The sequence below is a fragment of the Ailuropoda melanoleuca genome, chromosome 6, assembly GCF_002007445.2.
Source record: "Ailuropoda melanoleuca isolate Jingjing chromosome 6, ASM200744v2, whole genome shotgun sequence".
NCBI classification, from domain to species: domain Eukaryota; kingdom Metazoa; phylum Chordata; class Mammalia; order Carnivora; family Ursidae; genus Ailuropoda; species Ailuropoda melanoleuca.
The window spans coordinates 37320988-37339495 of NC_048223.1; the positions used below are offsets into that span (position 1 = coordinate 37320988).

Genomic DNA, 18508 nt, shown 5'->3' on the forward strand with positions numbered 1-18508 from the left:
CCCAGCCTCGTCCCGCCCGCTCTCCCATCCCACCAAGGTTCTGGGTGGCGCCCCGCGCCGGCCCCGCCCCGCCCCGCAGACCCCGCCCTGCGCCGACCATGTCTGCCCCCGTAGGCCAAGCCACGCCCTCACTCCCATCCCACGGCGTTCTGGGTACCGCCCCGAGCTGGCCCCGCCCCCCAGGCCCCACCCCTCCCGCTCACTCATCCCGCCGAGGTTCTTGTTCCTTTGCTGCTTCGTAGACCAAGTCTGGAAGAGCTGTTTGAACGCGGCCGACTCGGCGCCGTCGTTCACCACCTCCACGTTGGTGTAGGTCGGATAGCCCTTGGCCTGAATGAAGGCCTGGGGCGGGGGTTCTGTCAGGCGGCGGCCCGACGGCCCAATTCTCCGCTCCACCCGCAGTACCTGCGGCTCAGCCGAGCCCTGAGCAGCATTCATTAACCGAGCTCATGACCCGCTTAAAAAGCTGGCTCCTTCGCTACCGACTTCTCTGAAGTCCCTGAGGACAGGCAAGGTCCCCTTAGTCTGAGCCTCGGGAAGGGCGGGTGTGACGACACCCCAGACCCCAGGCAGAGCTCTGTCTCCCCTCCTCGAAAAGGAGGAGGCGCTCAGAGCGGTATGCTTCCCAGAGGGCAAGGCAGGGCCACATTCCCTTTTTGCACATGGTTTCTTGGGTGCTGTCTGGTCACCTGCTCCCCCAACCCCTGTCAGGGCTTCCTGGACAGGCTGCATGTCCCTGGTACCTGAGGGGGGCCCTGTGTTCTCCCTCAGACCCCTGGGCAGAACCGTGTCTCCATCCTCAGGCGGGGCACTTTGTCTCCAGGTTTAGACCCCAGGGCAAAGTCATGTCCTCCTCTATCAGACAGGCTCCCAGGGCACGATGTATCCACCTCCTGGCCCAAGGGCAGGACTACCGCCCCTGAATTAAAGACCCTGGGAACATGGATGTCTCCTAGCTTAGATTTCAGGGTACTGCTATGTCTTCCCTCACACCCCGGGGCAGGGCTCCCCCCCTCCAAACCCAAGGGCAGCTCCCTTTGAGACAGGGCCCAACAGCTTCACCAGAGCCTGGCTGAAGGCAGCCTCCTTTTTCTCCTGGAGGCCGGACCTGCATCCCTGCCACACATAGATCTTGAAACCACCCTGGTCCAGGATGTAGTAGTTCTAGGAGCAAGAGGGGGACTGGTCAGGAGGTGATCCAGACTGGGTTGGGGTTGTGGGTGGGTGGGGATGGAGGAGGTGGCTGGGCCAGGCCTGCCTTACCTCCTCCTGCAGTAGGTCTTGGGTTAGTGGGCAGGTCGCCAACTCCTGGATCACCAAGTCCTCATCCTTCTCACAAACACTGGGGAGAGGCATCCAGATGTAGGCAGCTCAGCCCCTCTCTGGCCTGGCTCCACTCCAGCCTCCTTTAGTCCCCCCAAAGGCAGAAGGCATGGAATCTGGGGCCCTGAGTTGCAGTCTTGACGTCACCTCAGCCTTGCTGTGGAGCCTTAGGCAGCTCCCTGGCCCTTCAGGGCCTCAGTTGCCCTATCTGTACAATGGGTTTCTCAGAAAGGCAGCCATGCAAGAGTACAGGCTGGGCCCAAAGCCCTACATGGCTTGCTCCAGAAACCCAGGGGCCTTTCCTGGAGAGCTTTCTAGAGACACTGCATTATTGCAGGAATGACAGACACACAGACCCAGGCAACTCCACCCACCCTGCTCACTCCCAAGGTCTGCTCACTGGTAGAGGCGGACACTGGCCTTCTGCAGCTGGTTAATACTCTTGCTGGGCGTGGTGGCCTGAAGGCTGCCCACCCTGCAGCCCAGCACAGCTTCCATGACCTGCACGAGGTCGGCGGCTTCCACCTCGTCATTCACCTCACCAATCTGTGCACGACCACCACGCTCCCTGTCCTGGAGGCTGTAGGTCAGGGCCCGGCCCTGTAGGACAGGACCTGGCAGTCAGGGCTTCCCCAGCATGCCGCCCCTCCTCCCCCCAATGCTCAGATAATCCATCCCAGAGCCCTCCTGTGACAGCTCAGCTCCCAGAAGCTGGACTCAGGGGAGGCATCACAGTATCCTGGCCTCCGAGGATACCAGTGCAGGGTCTGGGCTCAGCTTGCGCGTAGTCGGCGCTTCTGAGGCTGTAGGGGAGAACCAGGCCCACCTCTCGGGGTGGCTGGAGGATGGGCACCTGGAAGATCAACCTTCCCCCTGAACCCTGCACCCCTTATTTCCCAGGGCAGACACTGACCCGCGCCTTCTCAGGAATGCTGGTCTCGGGCCCATTCCACTGGATCATCACCTTGCCCAGGTCCAGCAGGAAGATGTCATTCTTATTAAAACTGTTCCAAGAGAGCTCCACCTGCCAGAGTCAGGAGGGGCAGGGCAGGACACAGGGTGTCATACCGCCGGCACCCAGGGGGAGGGGTATGGCAGCCTATCTCCACCTACGTGAGCGTGGCCCACGTGTGTGTACGAAGCTGTGGGCAACTGCGCTTCTATGTGACCCGTACTGCAGTGTGCAAGCATGCCTCTGTGTGACCATGAGACCCCGAAGGTCACTCTGTGGGGGTAGCTGTGCGCATCTGTAGGCATGTGTGACTTCAGGTCCTGCTGCATTTCACAGGGTGTACGTGACGATGACACTTTCTGCTCAACACATGTTGGCCGCTGCATGCGTGTATATCAGGGGGGCGTGTGTAGATGTGTGTGTGTACATGCTCATGTGTACACACACGGGGGCACGCCCAATGGGAACAGGTGTGTGAGCGCATGGGGACGATGTGATGTGCCTGAGTGGGGGGCAGTGTGTTATCTAGGGACAAGGGCAGTTATTATCCAGACAGAGACACTCTGGGGAGTGAAAGGAGGGACTCTAATTATGCCAATATGGCAGGCAGCACTTGCTGCATGTTGTCCCTGTGTGACCAGGAATGTAGGGTCACTCCCTCTGTGGGGACAGAGGGTGAGCCCGGGTGGGATTGTCACAGGGCTGCTACATGCCACAGAGACAGGAATGTGTACACCTCAGGTGTCAGCGTTCACATTGCAGACATCAAACACCCGGATGTTCATGATACCAAATCCCTGCCAGACGGTCATGTTCTAACAAGATTGTACTTCCCATTATGTTCCTGACAGAAGGAAGTAACGGGCACTCTGCAGACTAGAGTGGGCCTGGGGGGAGTGGTGGGAGACAATGTGTGCGCCCATGGGTGATAGGGACAACGTGCAGGAAGAGTGTGGGGCTGTGCACCCCCCACCCCACACCGTGCTACTTCCCACTATGCTGCCTACGAGGACCACCTGGGTGCACCATTTTGTCTGCCTCACCTCCCCAGGTTCTTCATATGCCATGGGGTGGATGACAAAACAGGGTCCGAGGAGCGGTGGTGGGGTGGGGCTAGCAGCCTGGCTCCTCCTCTTCTCTCCTCATTCAAGATAGGCCACCTAGGCATGCTGACAGCCCCTGGTGTTCCCCCAACACCCTCCCCCCCAGCGCCTCCACCCTCCACGCTTCCCTACACTGCAGTCCCCGACAGCCCTCACCTCGGTGGCTGACACGTGCTTCCCCGCTTGGATGTGCAGCAGTCGCTGAATATTGTACATGTTGGTCTCCACATGCCTGAGGCCAGAGGCCAGGCCTCCTTTCCTGTAGCTGAGGAGGGAATGGGCTCTCCTGGAAGACCAGACATTGCTAGGTGCAGGAGTGAGCACAGATGTGAGCACACATGGGGGGAGACACATGTGTCTGTGTACAAGTGGGGGCATATGGGGAGCTGTCCGTGGAAGTATAGACATGAGTGCATGGAATCTGGGCGACCGCATACATGTGTGCACGCAGGTGCAGATGTATGTAGGTGTGCCCACCACTGACAGTGGTGTGTTTTCCATGTGTGCGTGTGCAAATATGCTCCTGGCTATACTATCTGCATGTGTGAGGTTTAACTGTATGAAACAGCAAATATTGCCATTTTCCTATGGTTTAACCCAGTATATTGCAATTATTAATTTAATCCATATTTGAAGCAATTTACAGCCAAAGGCGTATTTCTACTGGGCATAGTAACATAACGGCAAACTCAAAACAACGTTGGTATTCACTCCTGGGTATATACCTGAGAAGTGAAAAACACTACCGCACAAAAGCTTGTAGACAAGACAGGTGTTAACTAAACTTAGTGGGGTGATCCTTGTAAGTCAAGCCATCATGCTCTACCCCTCAAACTATACAGTGATGTATGCCAATTATCTCAATAAAACTGGAAAAAACAAAAAACCCACCCCCAAACATGCACACAAATGTTCATAACAGCGTTATCCCTAACAGCCCCAAAGTGGAAGCAATTCAAATATCCCGTAAGTGATAAACACATAAATAAGATGTGTTCTATCCCCACGTCATGTGCTGTGCAAGTCCATTTATAAAGATGCCCAGAATAGGCAAGTCTATACAGACTGAGGGAAGAAACTGTTGGGGGGAAAAGGGGGTGTTGTGAAGCGTATGGGGTGACGGAGGCGGTTGCACAGGTCTGTGAATATACATACAATAGGAATCACTGAATTTACACTCTAAATGGGCCGGTTGTAGGGTATGAGATTTGTAACTCGGGAAAGACATCTCCCCCCACCCATACCCCCACACGAGGGAGAAGCGAGTTGCCCCGGGCCTCCCAGACCCCCGCCGCGCACTCACACGATTCCCGGGCGGAAGTAGCTGCGGAAGCAGTCGGACTCGTGACCCTGCGCCTCCCGGTGCTGCACGGTGGCGGCGGCCCCCAGCACCTCCTGCAGGTGCTGCACGAAGGCGCCCGCCTCGCCCTGCGCCTGCGCGTCGGCCTCCTTCCCGACCCAGTAGTGCAGGTCGCTGGGCGCCCCCTGCGCGGCCTTCAGGTTCTGGGGAACCTAGGGGCCCAGGGTGTGCGTGTGTGGGTGGGGGGTCGGGTTGCAGAGGACCCAGGGGTGGGGTGGACACAGATCCAGGATGCGCCGAGGGCCTTGGGTGGGACTGGGCAGGTGCCTCCCTGACAGGAGGTCCAGAATGGGGAGGCAAGGGCGCAGAAGCCTCAAAGGCGGCAGCCCCCTGGTGGGATGGATTCCAGGGCTGCCAGCCTGCTTCTTCCAGGGGCGGAGTTTGTTCTCCTTCCGCACACTCCCCAGCTGGGCCAAGCCAACCCTCAGACAGACTCCCCGAATGCTCACGTGGAGGACGATGTAGCAGTGTTCCTCGAAGAAGTTCCCATAAGCCCTCTCGGGGACTGGCACCACCCTCAGGTTCTGGGAGAGGAGAGCGCCTATGACAACGCAGCTGGACCACCTGCCCACCCATGACCCTGTGGGGTGGGGAGGAGGGAGGGAGGGAGGGCTGAGTTGGGGGGGAGGGAGAAGCCTAGCCTCAGAGACTGCATATTCTCTGTGTCACAACCCGCTGTCTGGTTGTGCCCCTCACCTCAATGATCCATATGTGGAGGTCCCTGTGGCGCTCAATGGCTGGGAGGCCCTTGCCGATGTCCATCCTAGGCCAGGCGGGAATGAGAGAGGAAACGGAGTCAGAGTTCTCAGGCCCTGGCCACCTGCGCTCTGGGCGCCAAGCAAGAACTGTCATCCTAGAGCATGCCTTTCACTAGGAGGGCCCTGTTCGTACACAAATGCCAGCGAACCAGGACAGCTACTGCAGACGTTGGCACAGAGGCTTTACAAACAGGGACCTGGTTTGTTGTCTGCGATTGTGCTCTTGAAACAGGGCCAAGGTTTGTGGGCAGGGATGGGTTTTGAACATAGGGACCTCTGCAAGCAGGAAGTTAGAAACAGGCTATGCAGACAGACAAGATCTGCAGCCAGGGACAGCCACTGGAGTCAGTGACAGGTTCTGCAGACAGGTTCTGCTAGTAAAAGAACAGATTCTGCAGCCAGGGAAAGGCTCTGCAAACAGGTTCTTGAAGAGATTGAATCCTGTAGACAAAGACGGGCTCTTGGTCTACAGGATTCAGAGCTGCAAATGGGCCCAGGTGTTCCAGACTGTTAGGGACAGGCTATGCAAAGAGAGACCACACCCACAGAGAGTGATAGGTTCTGTGGATAGAAAAAGGCTCTACATATAACCACAGGCTCTGCAAACAGGGACGGCTTCCTCAGACTGAAGAAAGGGAGGTAACAGGCCAGGTTCCCCTGACAAAAAGGAGTTCTGTGGTCAGGGACCATCTGTGTGCACAAGCACAGCCTGCATAAAGAGACACAGACCCCACCCAGGGAAATTCAGCCAGGCCAGGCAAACAAGCAAAGGTTGTGAATACAAAAAAGACTCTACGAACAGCCACAGGCTGGGCAGGTATGGAGGAGCTTTGCAGACTAGGAAAGGCCTTATAAATGTGGGTGGAGACAAATCCTTAAGATAGGGACCCTTTGTATAAGGGACTGACTGCAGATGTAGACAGGTACATAGAAAGGCAAAGCTCTGCCAACAGGCACAGCATCTTTCCAGACAGAGGCAGGCTCTTGAAACAAGCAAAAACTCTTTAGGCATGGTCAGACTGGGCATGCAGGAACAGCCTTGGAAAACAGATTCAAATCCTGCATACAGGGAGATGGGACCAAGCTGGGCAAACACTCAGGAACTCTGCAAAGAGATCCAGACTGTGAAAAAAACACTGGCTCTGCAGACAGAAGCTCTACAGACAGAGACTTTGCAGATAGGGAGAGGTTTTGTAAGCCCACACATGCTCTGCAAACAGACTGGTTCTGTTAACAATGACAGCCTCTTTAGAGAGGGCAGGGTTTGGTGAAATGAGCTGGCAGGGAAATCAGCTTTGTCTTCAAGCACAGAGGTCCTGGATCTTTTTTTTTTTTTTTAAAGATTTTATTTATTTATTTCACAGAGACAGCCAGCGAGTGAGGGAACACAAGCAGGGGGAGTGGGAGAGGAAGAAGCAGGCTCCTAGCAGAGGAGCCTGGTGGGGCTCGATCCCAGAACGCTGGGATCACGCCCTGAGCCGAAGGCAGACGCTTAATGACTGCGCCACCCAGGCACCCCAGAGGTCCTGGATCTTGAAACAGGACTGGATTGTGTAGAGAGCCCCGTTCTGCAAACAGTGACAGACTTTACAGAAAAATGAATTCTGGAAACAGACAAAGGCTTTGTAAATAAGGGCAGGTTCTGCTAACAGTTATACATAGAATTAGGAACAGAGTGTGCAGACAGGCAGAGGCTCTGCAAACGGGGATATGTTAATGCAGAGAGACACAGGTGCTCCCAGATAGACACAGTGACCTTTGACAGTGATAACTCTCCATTGGAATAGATCTTGCAAGCATGTATAGTTTCTATCCAGGGTGTGCAGACAGTTAAAGGCCCTAAAAAGATGTCATAGATTGTACAAATACGGCTCAGTTTCTGTAGATCGAACCAGACTCTGAAATAGGAAAAGCCTTTGCAAACAGGGGCATAGTCTAGAGACGAGACACTTACTGCAGAGGAAACTGGGTCTGCTGATAGGGACAGGTATTGGAAACAGAGCTTTGCAAACAGGAAGCTTTTCTGTCCTTAGGCAGAAAGATGTAGCCCAGACAAGGACACAGACCAACTCCGTAGACAGGGATCGGTTCTACACACAGGGCACCTTCTCCGTAAAAGCAAATCTAACATATAGGGAAATAGGGACAGACTGTTTAAAAAGACAGGTTCTAGGGCGCCTGGGTGGCTCAGTTAGTTAAGCGTCTGCGTTTGGCTAAGGTCATGATCTCAGGGTCTGCGATCGAGCCCTGCATCTGGCTCCCTGCTCAGCAGGGAGTCTGCTTGTCCCTCTCCCCCCTGCTCCTTCTCTCTCTCTCTCTCAAATAAATAAAATCTTAAAAAAAGAAAAAAAAAGATAAGTTCTGAAAAAAAGACCCTGGAAAGAGCCTCTAGACACGGGCTCAGAGAGAAACAGACAAGAGGAGTTTCTGCAAACTCCAGACACACTCTGCACACAAGGATCGTCTCTGAGGACTGGGGGAGTCTGTAGCAAGCAACGGGCTTAGCCGACCTGACAGGGCTGGGTGAACCAAGCATACGCACTCTCACGTTCTTGAAACAGAGCTGAACTGTGAACACAAACAGACCCCGTGAACAGCCACAGGCTCTGCAAACAGCAACTTGGCTTCCTTAGCTCCCCCAGCGCCCTGTGGTTCTGAGTGGGCGTAGGAGAGCAGCGTGGAATGAGAGGCACCTGGGGAAGGAGGGGGCTCTCGATCTTGGTACATCGTAGCAGGGGACACTCAAGCTCCCCCAGGCTTCCCTGTAACACCCCTTCAGAAACCTCTGTGGGAGTTGTGGTCATTCCTTCATCCACGGACGTTCTTTCTCCATCTAACCTAAATCCTGCCAGCTGCAACTTTTGCTTCTTGCTGCTGTTTTGCCCAATAGGCCCAGAAGTCACTTCTCTCTGAATTTCTCTTTCCTTGTGACCCTAGTATGGTGCTAGCTCCTCTCCCCTCCCCACTCCAATCCAGCGGTAGGAACACCCATGGCTCCGCTGACCCTGTGTGCGCAGGACAGACTAGGTAGGAGGAGTATTAGAGAGTCCCAGAATCAGAGGCGTACTGTGACTCATGCAGAGCGGCCTGCGTGCCTCACACCTTTGTCCGGGGCTCCTGAAGGCTGGGCTCAGGCCCTGGTGAGCTCATAGCACTGTGGGAAATTCCCCGCCCTCTCAAAGAGGGCCAAAGCAGCTTCTGGAAGCATGGAGCAGTGAGCGCGGGAGGGAGCTGCCCAGAGCAGGGAGGCAGAGGGACGGTCCTGGCGGGGTTAGAGCCATGAGCTAAGGCTCTGGAGAGCACAGATGCTGTGGGTACAGTCTCCCACCCTAGACCAGAGGCTCCCAAGGCCAGGGGCTTGTCCTCTTGTTTACCACCAGCTCCCAGCTGCGACAGCCGCTGACTGGATGAAACCTGCTGCCTACTGAGTGGGGGTGGGTGGACAGCGGGGCCACCGTCAGTGCCTGTCCATGTGACAGTGACGTGGGTGATGGCCAGACACGGGGTCGTGTAAAGGCGGTCCCAAGCACCAGAAAACACGCGATGACACCGAGTGACATGCAGAGTGACATTCAGTGATGACGGAGAGAAGTGGTGCCCAGTGACAGCAACCAGGACCCAGGTGGGCGGTGGCCAGAGGTATAAACTCTGGTAACAGTGTGAATCAGGGACAGAGTGATGCGAAGCCTGGCTGGCCATCACACTTTGGTCACCAGGGACCCATGGGGATAGGACAAACTGGAGACCAGAAGATTGGGACTGGATGAGAGTCACTGGGTGGGGTCAGCAGCACCTGCAGGGGGCGGGAACGGTGCCCCATATCCAGTTCCAGGCCCTGGAGCCAAATTCTTCGGCTCCCAGGGCCTGAGGCCCTATCCGCACAAAACCTGGGTTCTGGGGGTTGGGCGAAGGGATTCTCACAGGAATCCTCTCTTCCCTAGTACCCCTTTCTCCTCAGGCAGTCTCTTTCTCCCTCAGGGGGGCCCTTCCAGTCCCAGAGTGCCCCCTCTAAACTGCCAAGCCCTCTCACCCTAGATGCCCTCTCTGACCCTGAGAAACTCCCTCCTATCCTACTCTGCATGCTCCCCCACCCCCACCCCATGTCCTCTCCCTCTTTCTGAAAGCCCTCTTCTTTTCCCTGGGGGATTGCCCCCTGCAGGCCAGAGCCCCCTTCTCTCATAGAAGCCCGGTTCCTTCTCTGACAAACCCATCTCCCTCCTCCTCTATACCCCCCTTTCCTGGGCGCCCCTCGTCCCTACTGGGCATCCCTTACCACCATGCATCCTCCCTTCCCAGCCCCCTTCTCTCTGCCTTCCCTGTCCCCAATGCTCCGTTCTCTCCCCCAGAGGCCATTCCTCCCCCCATACCCCTGCTGCACCCCTTTCCTCCCTCCAATGCCCCTTTACTTCCCTGGCATCCCCTTCTCTCCTCTGGGTTCTTCTCACTGCCAGGCGCTCCTTTCCTTCTCCGGATGCCCCCTCCTTTCCTGGGCTCCTCCTCCCTCTGGGGGGCCCCCCCTCCTCTGGCACCCCAGTGGCCACTTCCTCCTCCTGAGGTACCTATGAAAGGGCAGGCCCTGAGGTCACTTTGCCTGAATTGCAGGAAGAGGGGAGGGGCGCTGCCTGCCAGAGTGGGAGGAGGGAGGGCTGGGCCTGGGCCCCCAGGTGTTCTGACTCTGGGCCAGGGAGCCCCCACCCGTACAGAATCTGCCGCTCTCTTTCCTCGGTCACTGCCCACGGCCTTTCTGCCCCCATTGGTGTCCTTACTTGTTGGGTTGCTCACTGCCTCCTAAGTTCTGGTGGCCCCTGGGCGACCCTGAGCCAGGTGACCCTGTGCTGGACTCCCCTGACTCAAGCAGCCCCTCCCAGCTGATTCCAAAGCCCCCTCCCTGCCAGGCCTACCTGCAGGAAGGTGCTCTCTTTCCGGGCCAGCAGGCAGTGCTGGGCCTGTCCCCCAACCTGCCCCAGCACTGTAACTCAGTCCCTGCTCCCGCCCAGCAGGACACACCTCACCACCTGTGGGCTGGGCTTCAAATGTAGTCAGTCAGTCAGTCCACAAATATTGACCCAGCTTTCTGAGAGCCACCCTGTCTGCAGGGCCATGGCTTGTCTGCCAGGTACCTCCTGGGGACTGGAGGCCAGAGACAGCAGGTCTTGGAGCTCTGGGCTGGACCAAGATGGGAGGTGTGGAATATTCCGTGACTTTCCTTCTCTGAGGGCCTGATGAACCCCTGATCCCTGACCCCTCGAAGGCCAGGCCACTCCAACAAACCTTAGGAAGAAGGAGGACCAAAGCTGTTGGGGGCAGGGTTGGCAGTCTGGTTCTGTGAGACCCAAGTCACTTCAGGAGGTGGGGGAGGTGGCCAGGGTTTCCTCTAGTGTCTCTGCTGTCCTTGCTGCTCCCCATTTGGTCTTGCTGCCCAGCACAGCCCTCCCCAGGGAGCCCTGATACCCATCGTGGGAGAGGCCAGTCCTGCCCTTGCAGGGAAGACAACTTTCCCACACCTCGGGCTGCTCCCTCCTTTCCTCCCCGATTGTAGGGTGGAGAAACGTAGGTGCTGAAAATAGAACATACCAGAAACTCCAGGAACAGGCCCCCCCCCCTTACTTTAGGCTATTGGCCTTAGTTCTAGCCACGGCTCAAGCAGTGGGACTCCTTTGCCAAGACATACTGCTAAAACCTGCCCACTGGCCTCAAGACCCTTTCCCCATGTCCAGGCCTCACCCCCACTACTCCCTGTCACATAGAGGGGGTGACTCCAGGAAGTCTGGGTCTACCTGGGCCCGGTCAGACCTACTGCCAGTATGTGACTGTAGCTAACAGACAGAGTTAATGGGTCCCTGTGTGTGGGATGCCTGCGTCCCAGGACGGGTGGTTAGTCCCTGTACGTGTCTGATCTCGTGTGTGAGAGAATGCCTGTTTAATCCTCTGTTCCTTTATATGATGGTGTGTGTGTGCGCGCGTGTGTGTGTTTGCCTCCACCTGTTCCCCTGACTCCTTTTGTCCCTGAGCTCAGCAAAGTCTGTGTCCTCATTCCTCACTGCAGCTTCTTCCCGCCTCCTCCTGTGCACTCTGCTTGGTTTGTTCCAGAACTCCCTGGAAATGGCTCTTTCCTAGTCCTCAATGCCCACTCTTGCCACAGCAGGTGGTTGGTTGTCTGTCTTCATCTTACCCTCCCTCTTCCCACCCAGGGACCCACTGATCACCCTTCCTCTGGAAACACCTCACAGCCCAAGTGTTCTCCCCACCTCACTGGCCACTCTGCCCTCTCCGCTGGGGCCTTCAAATATCACTGGGCACACAACTCAGGCCTTATCTCCTGTCTCTTGTCTGTTTTCTTCCAAGTTCCAGTCCCCAGGCTGTAAATGCCAGGGGAATGCTAGCATCTCTTCCAGCATGGACCCCCACTCCTTCCGAACCCCAACCCCCTGCCCACCCTTCATCCTTCATCTGTCTGGTCACATCTGTCCTGGTGCATCTGACCTCACACTTGACATCCGGGTCAGGCCTCTCTGACACCTCCTCCCAGGCCAAGAAATGGCATGAACATCCAGCTGGTAGCTCAGGCCCCATACCTGGGGGCCATCCCAGGTTCCTCTCCTTCCCTCCCCATGCACAGGGTGGCCACTAGCCAGTCTGGTTCATCCTAGATCCTGAACTTGGCTGGGCCTCCCTGCCCTGCCCCAGGAGCCAGCCTCTCACCAGTTCAGCCTGAGCCTCCCTCTGTGTCTCCTGGTCTCTCTGGCCCCTCTGTCCATCCTCCTACAGTAGCCAAAGGAATCTCTTAACCACAAATAGATCACACTATTCCCCTGCTTTAAACCTTCCAGTGGCTTCCCTAAACTAAAACCCCAAATCACCTGTCCCTCTGGCTGCATCTCCATTCACTCTCCCCATTCCTCATTGTGTTCTCACTACAAATTTCTCATTGTCCCTTAAGACACCGACCTCATTCTAGTCTCTGGACCTTTGTACTTGCTGTTACCTCTGCCAGAAGCCTCTCCCCTAAATCTTCCCATGGCTCCTTTTCCGCATTCTGGCCTCAATCCAAATGACACCTCCCTAGAGGGGCCCTCCCTGACCATGTTAACTAAAGCAATGCTCTTCCCAGCCACCCGCCACTTTCCTCCTGTTCCTCGTGCTTCCAGAAGCAGGTAACCATACTGCTTTGGGTCCTTGCTCAGTGTCTTGTGTCCCCAGCTGCAATGTGAGGGCCTTGTGGGCAGAGCCTTGCTCACTGCTATTCCCTGCATCTAGAATGGTGTCTGGCTCACAACGGCTGCTTAATTAGTATCTGCTGATGTGCGCCTGTGGTCTGGGCCCTGATCACTGGACCCTTCCTAGGCCCCTTCCCGACACGGAGGCCCGGGGTTGAGCCTTCCTCAGAGTCAGGTTCCAGCCTCCGCTGAAGCGCCCCTGGCCGCGTGACTCTGGACACGTTTCTCAAGCTTTTTCTGAGCTGACATGTCCTGTGAGAAGGCAGAGGCGGTCGCTCTTGGGAGCCGGACACCCCACCTGGTGCAACCCAGCCTCCCCATTGTGGTGGCGGGCACAAGGACCTCTCCCAAGTCCCTCCCCAGAATGCTCTGGGTCTCTGGAATCCAGAAGACTCTGGATGGGCTCGACTGCCCTACTCCAGAATGGCGGGCACCACCCTGTACCTGTGATCCGAGGCAGTGGGCCCCAGGTCAGTCCGGGGGGGAGGGGGCAACTAAGCAGCACTGCTCTGTGTCTGGTGTGGACAAGCTCCAGCTCATGAGATCACATCCATGACACAGAGAGAGGAAACTGAGACCCAGGGTACTGCTCACAGGCAACTAGGGTCTTACAAGGACCAGGGGATGCCCAGCCTCTGCCCCCCCTCCTCCCCCAGAGCAAAAAGAGAGCTCGGCCACGCCCTCCTCCTGCTCAGCCAGCACCGCTCTGGCTGTGGGACCCCCTCGTCCCACTGACCTCTTCCCGCCCCGCGGGACCCTGCGGCCCACCCCACCCTCGCCTGGCAGGTTCCCAGGCTCTCTGTCGCTACTCTGTTCCTTCCGGGCTTATCTCGAAGGCCCAGCCCGCTCCGTGTCAATATTGACAAAGGCGTAGGTGTGGCCCAAGGTGGGCGGGGCACGCTGGAAAACAGCCCCGCCCCATTCAGGCCCCGCCCCCAAGGTCCCCAAACTCGGGTTCTCAAGGGGCTGTCCCAGCTCTCATCAGAATCCCTCCCAGACAGGTGCAGAACACCGCCCCTCGTGGAGACCAGGTTTTGCAGCGGAGTGCGACCCTCCGGAGAGTGGACAGGGTGTGGGGGTGGGGTGGGGGGGAAGGCCTGACTGGGGTCTCAGATCCCACTGCCTGGAAACCTCCCGGCCCCACGCCTTTCAGGAGAGCAGCCTTAGGCCCAAGTGGGCCCCCCACATCTGGCTGCAGGCCTCGGAGGGTCAGTGACACGGTCACCGGGCCCAAGAGCGGCTCCTTGGAAGTCGCCGTGCTGGGAACGCTAGGGCCCAGGAAGTGGAGTCTGTTGCCGTGCCCTCTGGGCCACCGCTCTGATGGGCCTAATGGAGTCCAAGGACAGCCCAGAAAAGAGCCCTAGGTCCCTGCAAACAAGAAGGTGCCGCTGCTTTGCATTCCCGCGGCTGGGAATGTGTCACCCTTCCCAATCGTGCACCCACCCCATGGAGACACGGCTTGGGCCAGGATAGGGGGGTGGGGGGTGACAAGACTCTGTTAGGTTGGTAGGCAATGTGACCCAGTGCTCCCATGTGAAGTGGGGGTATCCACTCTGCTCCCCCCTCAATGTAAAAGCAGGGAACCGTCAGCTGGGTGTGGCTCCTATTAGGCCCCCCTTCTTACCCCTGCCTTGGGAAAGGCTCCCAGTGACCGTGTGGGGTTTTCTTTATAATTTTCTGGGTTTCCTGACCTTTTAGCAATGAACATGTATGGCTGATCTTTCAGGTAAAGCAATACCTGCCATTTCCCCTAAGCCCTGCCCATAGCCTCTTTGCCATACCTGGGTGTCAGGCCTTAAACAGTTTGGGGGACTTCCTTTTCCTCCATTGCCAGTCAGAAGAGGGGTTCTCAGCCCTTGCTGAAACTTTGAGTCATCAGAGGCACTTAAAAATGTGATGCCCACTCTCAGGGTTTGGGGTTTAAACGGTCTGGAGTGAACTTAAGGGATCTGTGTTTTTAAGAGCCTTCAGGTGATTCTCACGGGCAGCCACAGCCGAGAATCACTGAGCTAAGAGATGGAGCTATAATGGAAGTTTGGAATGGAAAACTCTGGAGACCCCATATCCTCCTCCTGAGTGCTGGTGGGTCCAGTATATTCTCCTTGGAGATCAGGCTACTGACCATTCCAATTGCGGCTCTGGGCCTTGAGCAGCCTGTTGACCCACGGGCAGCCCCAGCACAGGAAATTCGCCACGTAAGCATTCCAGTTACTCCGAAGACTCTGCCACAAGCCCCCAGTGCACCCCCCCCCATCCATTAGCTCAACAGACTGTCTTCCCAGGCTGGCTTTCCCCAGCCACTCCTCCCCTCCCCTCCCTGGCTTCCTGTTCATTCTTTGGTCCCGCAACACAGATGATATGTGCTCAAACAAGAAAACACCCGGAGGTGAAATCTCAGTATGCCCACGTCCCAAATAAGTGACCTCTTGATGATGTATGTTTCCTTCCCACCTATTCAAGAGGATCTATGGACATTCACGGGGACACCCAGCCTCAGGCGCTGCCACGATTCTCAGCTGTCTGGTTGTATGCAGAGGCGTGAAGCAGTTGTGGGTATGGCGGCAATGCCAGAGAAGGTGAAAGGAGGGAAAGAAGAGGGCCAGAGCCAAGGAGAGACATGGATAGAGAGGGACACAGCTTAGGAGTCCAGAACCAGGGGGAAAGCTGGGGCGGCTTCTCTGGCTGGACAGCTGCCCCACCGTGGAGAGGGCAACCTAGGGGCATGGCACAATTAGCTGTGGGGGATTTGGGGGTTTTGTTTCTGGGTAAATAGTTTTCCTGGGCTGACCCACACACTATCCTATGTCGTTCAGGACGAGTATACATGCCTGGTGGAAGCCTGTGATAGAACAGAGACTGCAAACAATTGTCTCACTGGCCTCAGTTTTCTCATCCATGAAATGGGGAGACTGGTCTAATGAGATTGTTGACACTGGTGATGTAATCCCAATTAGGGATCACCACGAAGCAACAGTCCTGAGAGTGGTGTGGCCAGGCTCAAGGCTCTGCCATGACTCCCTAGCACAGGAGCACTTGCTGCCCCTCTGACCTGTACGTACAGAGGGGCTGGGCTGAGGGCAGTGCCTGGAGGATGTCCCACTCTGAGAAAGCTGTCTTGGCTATCCTTACTCTTCCTATCCCTTGCCATGCTTTGGCTGGTAATGACAGCATCTCAGCCAGCGTGCCCATGGGCTCTGGGTTTTGGTACCATACTCCACACACACTGCTGGTGGCTCCTGTGGGGTGGGGTGGTGGGCTGCGGTCCTCTCAGACTGCACGTGGAAGCCCTTTGGCAGGGCTGGAATCCCTGTGCAGGAAGAGTGAGCCGCACCGCTTCTGTCCGTGGAGACGCTGCCAGGAGGCCTCACATTGAGCACGATGGTCTTCCAGCCTCCCCTGGGGTCAAGGTCGGTGGCTCCGGTGATGCTGCGGCCCTGCTCCCATCCACCCCAGCTCTGCAGAAGCGGGGCCCCCAGGAGACCCGAGGCGCCCGCGTGAGGCCGTGCAGGCGGAGAGAACAGACAGCAAATAGCGGAAAGAGGCGCTGGCGCTGGAGAAGCAGTCCATCCACAAGAGGGCGCAGTTTCACGTGTTTATTTTTGGCAGGAAGGAAATCATTGCAAACCTCTGGACTGACAATGCTCGCCCCTGGAAACGTGCACATTCCACATGTAGTATTTCCCAAGTAATGCTGGCTTGTTTGTCACATTCAAATGTCCAACAGAAATCCACGACTACCCAGGCACCAGAATCTCCACTACCGGGGGTGGGGGGTGGGAGGTGTTAGTCTGCAGAGAAGCTCCCTGGAAAACGGACAGGAACAGACCCCATCAATTTTACAGTGAGATAGGACCAGAGGCAGCCAGTAGATTTTGCTCAGGTAACTGCAAGCACTTCAAGCCATCCACCCCTCTCGAACCCTGGCATGCCAACTGTCCATCACAGCACCTTTAAAAGCAGAGGCACAAACGTCACGAGTGTTTGACCATATAGGGCTGTGTGGTTCTAGATTTTATTAGAGAGCCGTCTTTAAAATATAGGGTTGTAAAGTGTTGCCAGGTTATAAATTTACAGATTTCTTTTTTATACTAGAAGTTCAAATGCTGCAACCATGACAAATCAGTGTCACCAGGGCCTCTTCACGTCTCCAAAGTCACCTCATCAAAACTGCAGTGTCAAAGGAGCTCCCCCACCAACCATCGGCTATGACAAGCGGTGTTCCTCCTTAGGGTACAGATAACATTGTTTACAAACAGCTAATGGGTGAAGCCACAGACCAACACACAGGAGTCCAGAACAATGGAAGACAGAGCAGTGACCACCTCAGATGGGCCCCGGCACCGCCACCCAAGGCCTGGCCTGAGAAGTCGTCACATCATAGGGGCCCGAGTCCACGACTCAAGATCTCTTGTCCCAGATCCTAATATAAAAAATACTTGTCCAGGAGACTACATTTTAACCTGGTATGCAAAGGACCAAGAAACTCAAGAGGTTGGGTTTTTCTTTTGGTTAAAGAGTGTGTGGTGGTGGGGTGGGGGGTATTTTGGTAACATGGGAAGCATATGGCACAGAGAAATAGCTAATAGGCTTCATTAGGCTTTAAAGCCCACAATTTAATAAAAGGTAATAATTAAAAACAATACCCGTATTTACCTTAAAAAACATAAACCCCAAACATTCATCTTATTTCTTGGCCTTATGTTAGAATTCTATTGCTTCATTTACATGTAGATGATTAAAAATATAGAGAGAGATATAGATATTCTGATTATGTACATAAAGCAGAATCAAGGGTCAAAATAAAAATGGCATTTTGGAGTGTGGTCAAATAAGGTGCACAGAATCCAGAAGGCTCAGGGGGGCTGCTGGCCTCCCCCAAGACATTCTGTGTCTGCGATGGCTGGAACCGGGCTCCATCCCCAACTGTCGTGCAATGGCGCTCACGGTTTCAGGAACTACTAGGTGCAGTGTCCGGCTCAAGCTGGCCAGCGTCTTCACTCCATCTCTCAGAAGTGGGACACTGTTCCTAGGTTCGATTCCCCTGAAATACTCTGCCCCCTATACCAGAGAAGACCGCATGATGCCGGCAGAGAGGAGGGCAGGGGGGAGGGTGGAAGGCTGTCCCCAGGACTGATTTCTGTGTGGATTTCAACACAGGACAGACACTGGACTGCAACATTCAAGAACATTTAAGGCAGCGGGTTCATTAGTGACTAGTTCTCCAAATCAAGGTTTAGGGCATGTGCAGATCTGCCACGTAACTGCCGTTCTCTGTGGTAATGCCTAGCGTGGGGCTATTTCTACCGGAACTGGCATGGGGATTACTGGGTTCTGCATACTCAGAATGCTGGGGCACTCGGTTACCCCTGAACACTTCTCTTCTGAATGCATGGCAGTCCACAGCCCAAAGTGCTGTTGGGAGGACTTGATTGGCAGCTGGCTTCATTATTTTGTGAATGAAAGCAAGAACAAAATTTTACTTCAACCCCCATCTGCAGACTTGTTAGTGGCAGTCGCTCCCACCAGAACTCTGGCGGAGGCCCAACCACAGAGGACTAAGGCAATGGTGCCGACACGGAAGGGTTCTTTTAAATTATTTTTAAGAGCAATACTTTATAGACCATCTCGTCAAACAAGGAACATGGCACTGCTTAAAACAGCTCACTGGGAAAGGCTGCAAAGGAAGCCCCAGCCCAGGGAGGGCACCCTGCCTCTCCCTGGCTCAGGGCAATGAGTTCCACATCTGGACAGGTTTCCCCAACCCCGGCTCAGAAAATAGGCTGTGCTTCAAAAAA

General features: G+C 55.7%; 1 protein-coding gene across 3 annotated transcripts in view; it reads right to left on the minus strand.

Annotated features, from left to right (window-relative positions):
• The window catches only part of VILL (villin like), an 85638-nt gene that overhangs the window by 8234 nt on the left and 58896 nt on the right, over window positions 1-18508 (minus strand). Inside the window, exons 1-10 of one of the 3 annotated variants that reach the window (XM_034662243.1) lie at window positions 10398-13310; window positions 5435-5501; window positions 5188-5262; window positions 4682-4890; window positions 3535-3664; window positions 2237-2347; window positions 1724-1923; window positions 1264-1342; window positions 1063-1164; window positions 204-342 (exon numbers count right to left, since the gene is read on the minus strand). In XM_034662243.1, the coding sequence (XP_034518134.1) occupies window positions 204-342; window positions 1063-1164; window positions 1264-1342; window positions 1724-1923; window positions 2237-2347; window positions 3535-3664; window positions 4682-4890; window positions 5188-5262; window positions 5435-5500 (1111 nt within the window). In that variant the 5' untranslated portion in view covers window position 5501; window positions 10398-13310. Of the gene's footprint in view, window positions 1-203; window positions 343-1062; window positions 1165-1263; window positions 1343-1723; window positions 1924-2236; window positions 2348-3534; window positions 3665-4681; window positions 4891-5187; window positions 5263-5434; window positions 5502-10397; window positions 13311-18508 lie in introns of those variants that run through there. The other 2 variants (XM_034662242.1, XM_019794547.2) reach the window with 2 other exon arrangements.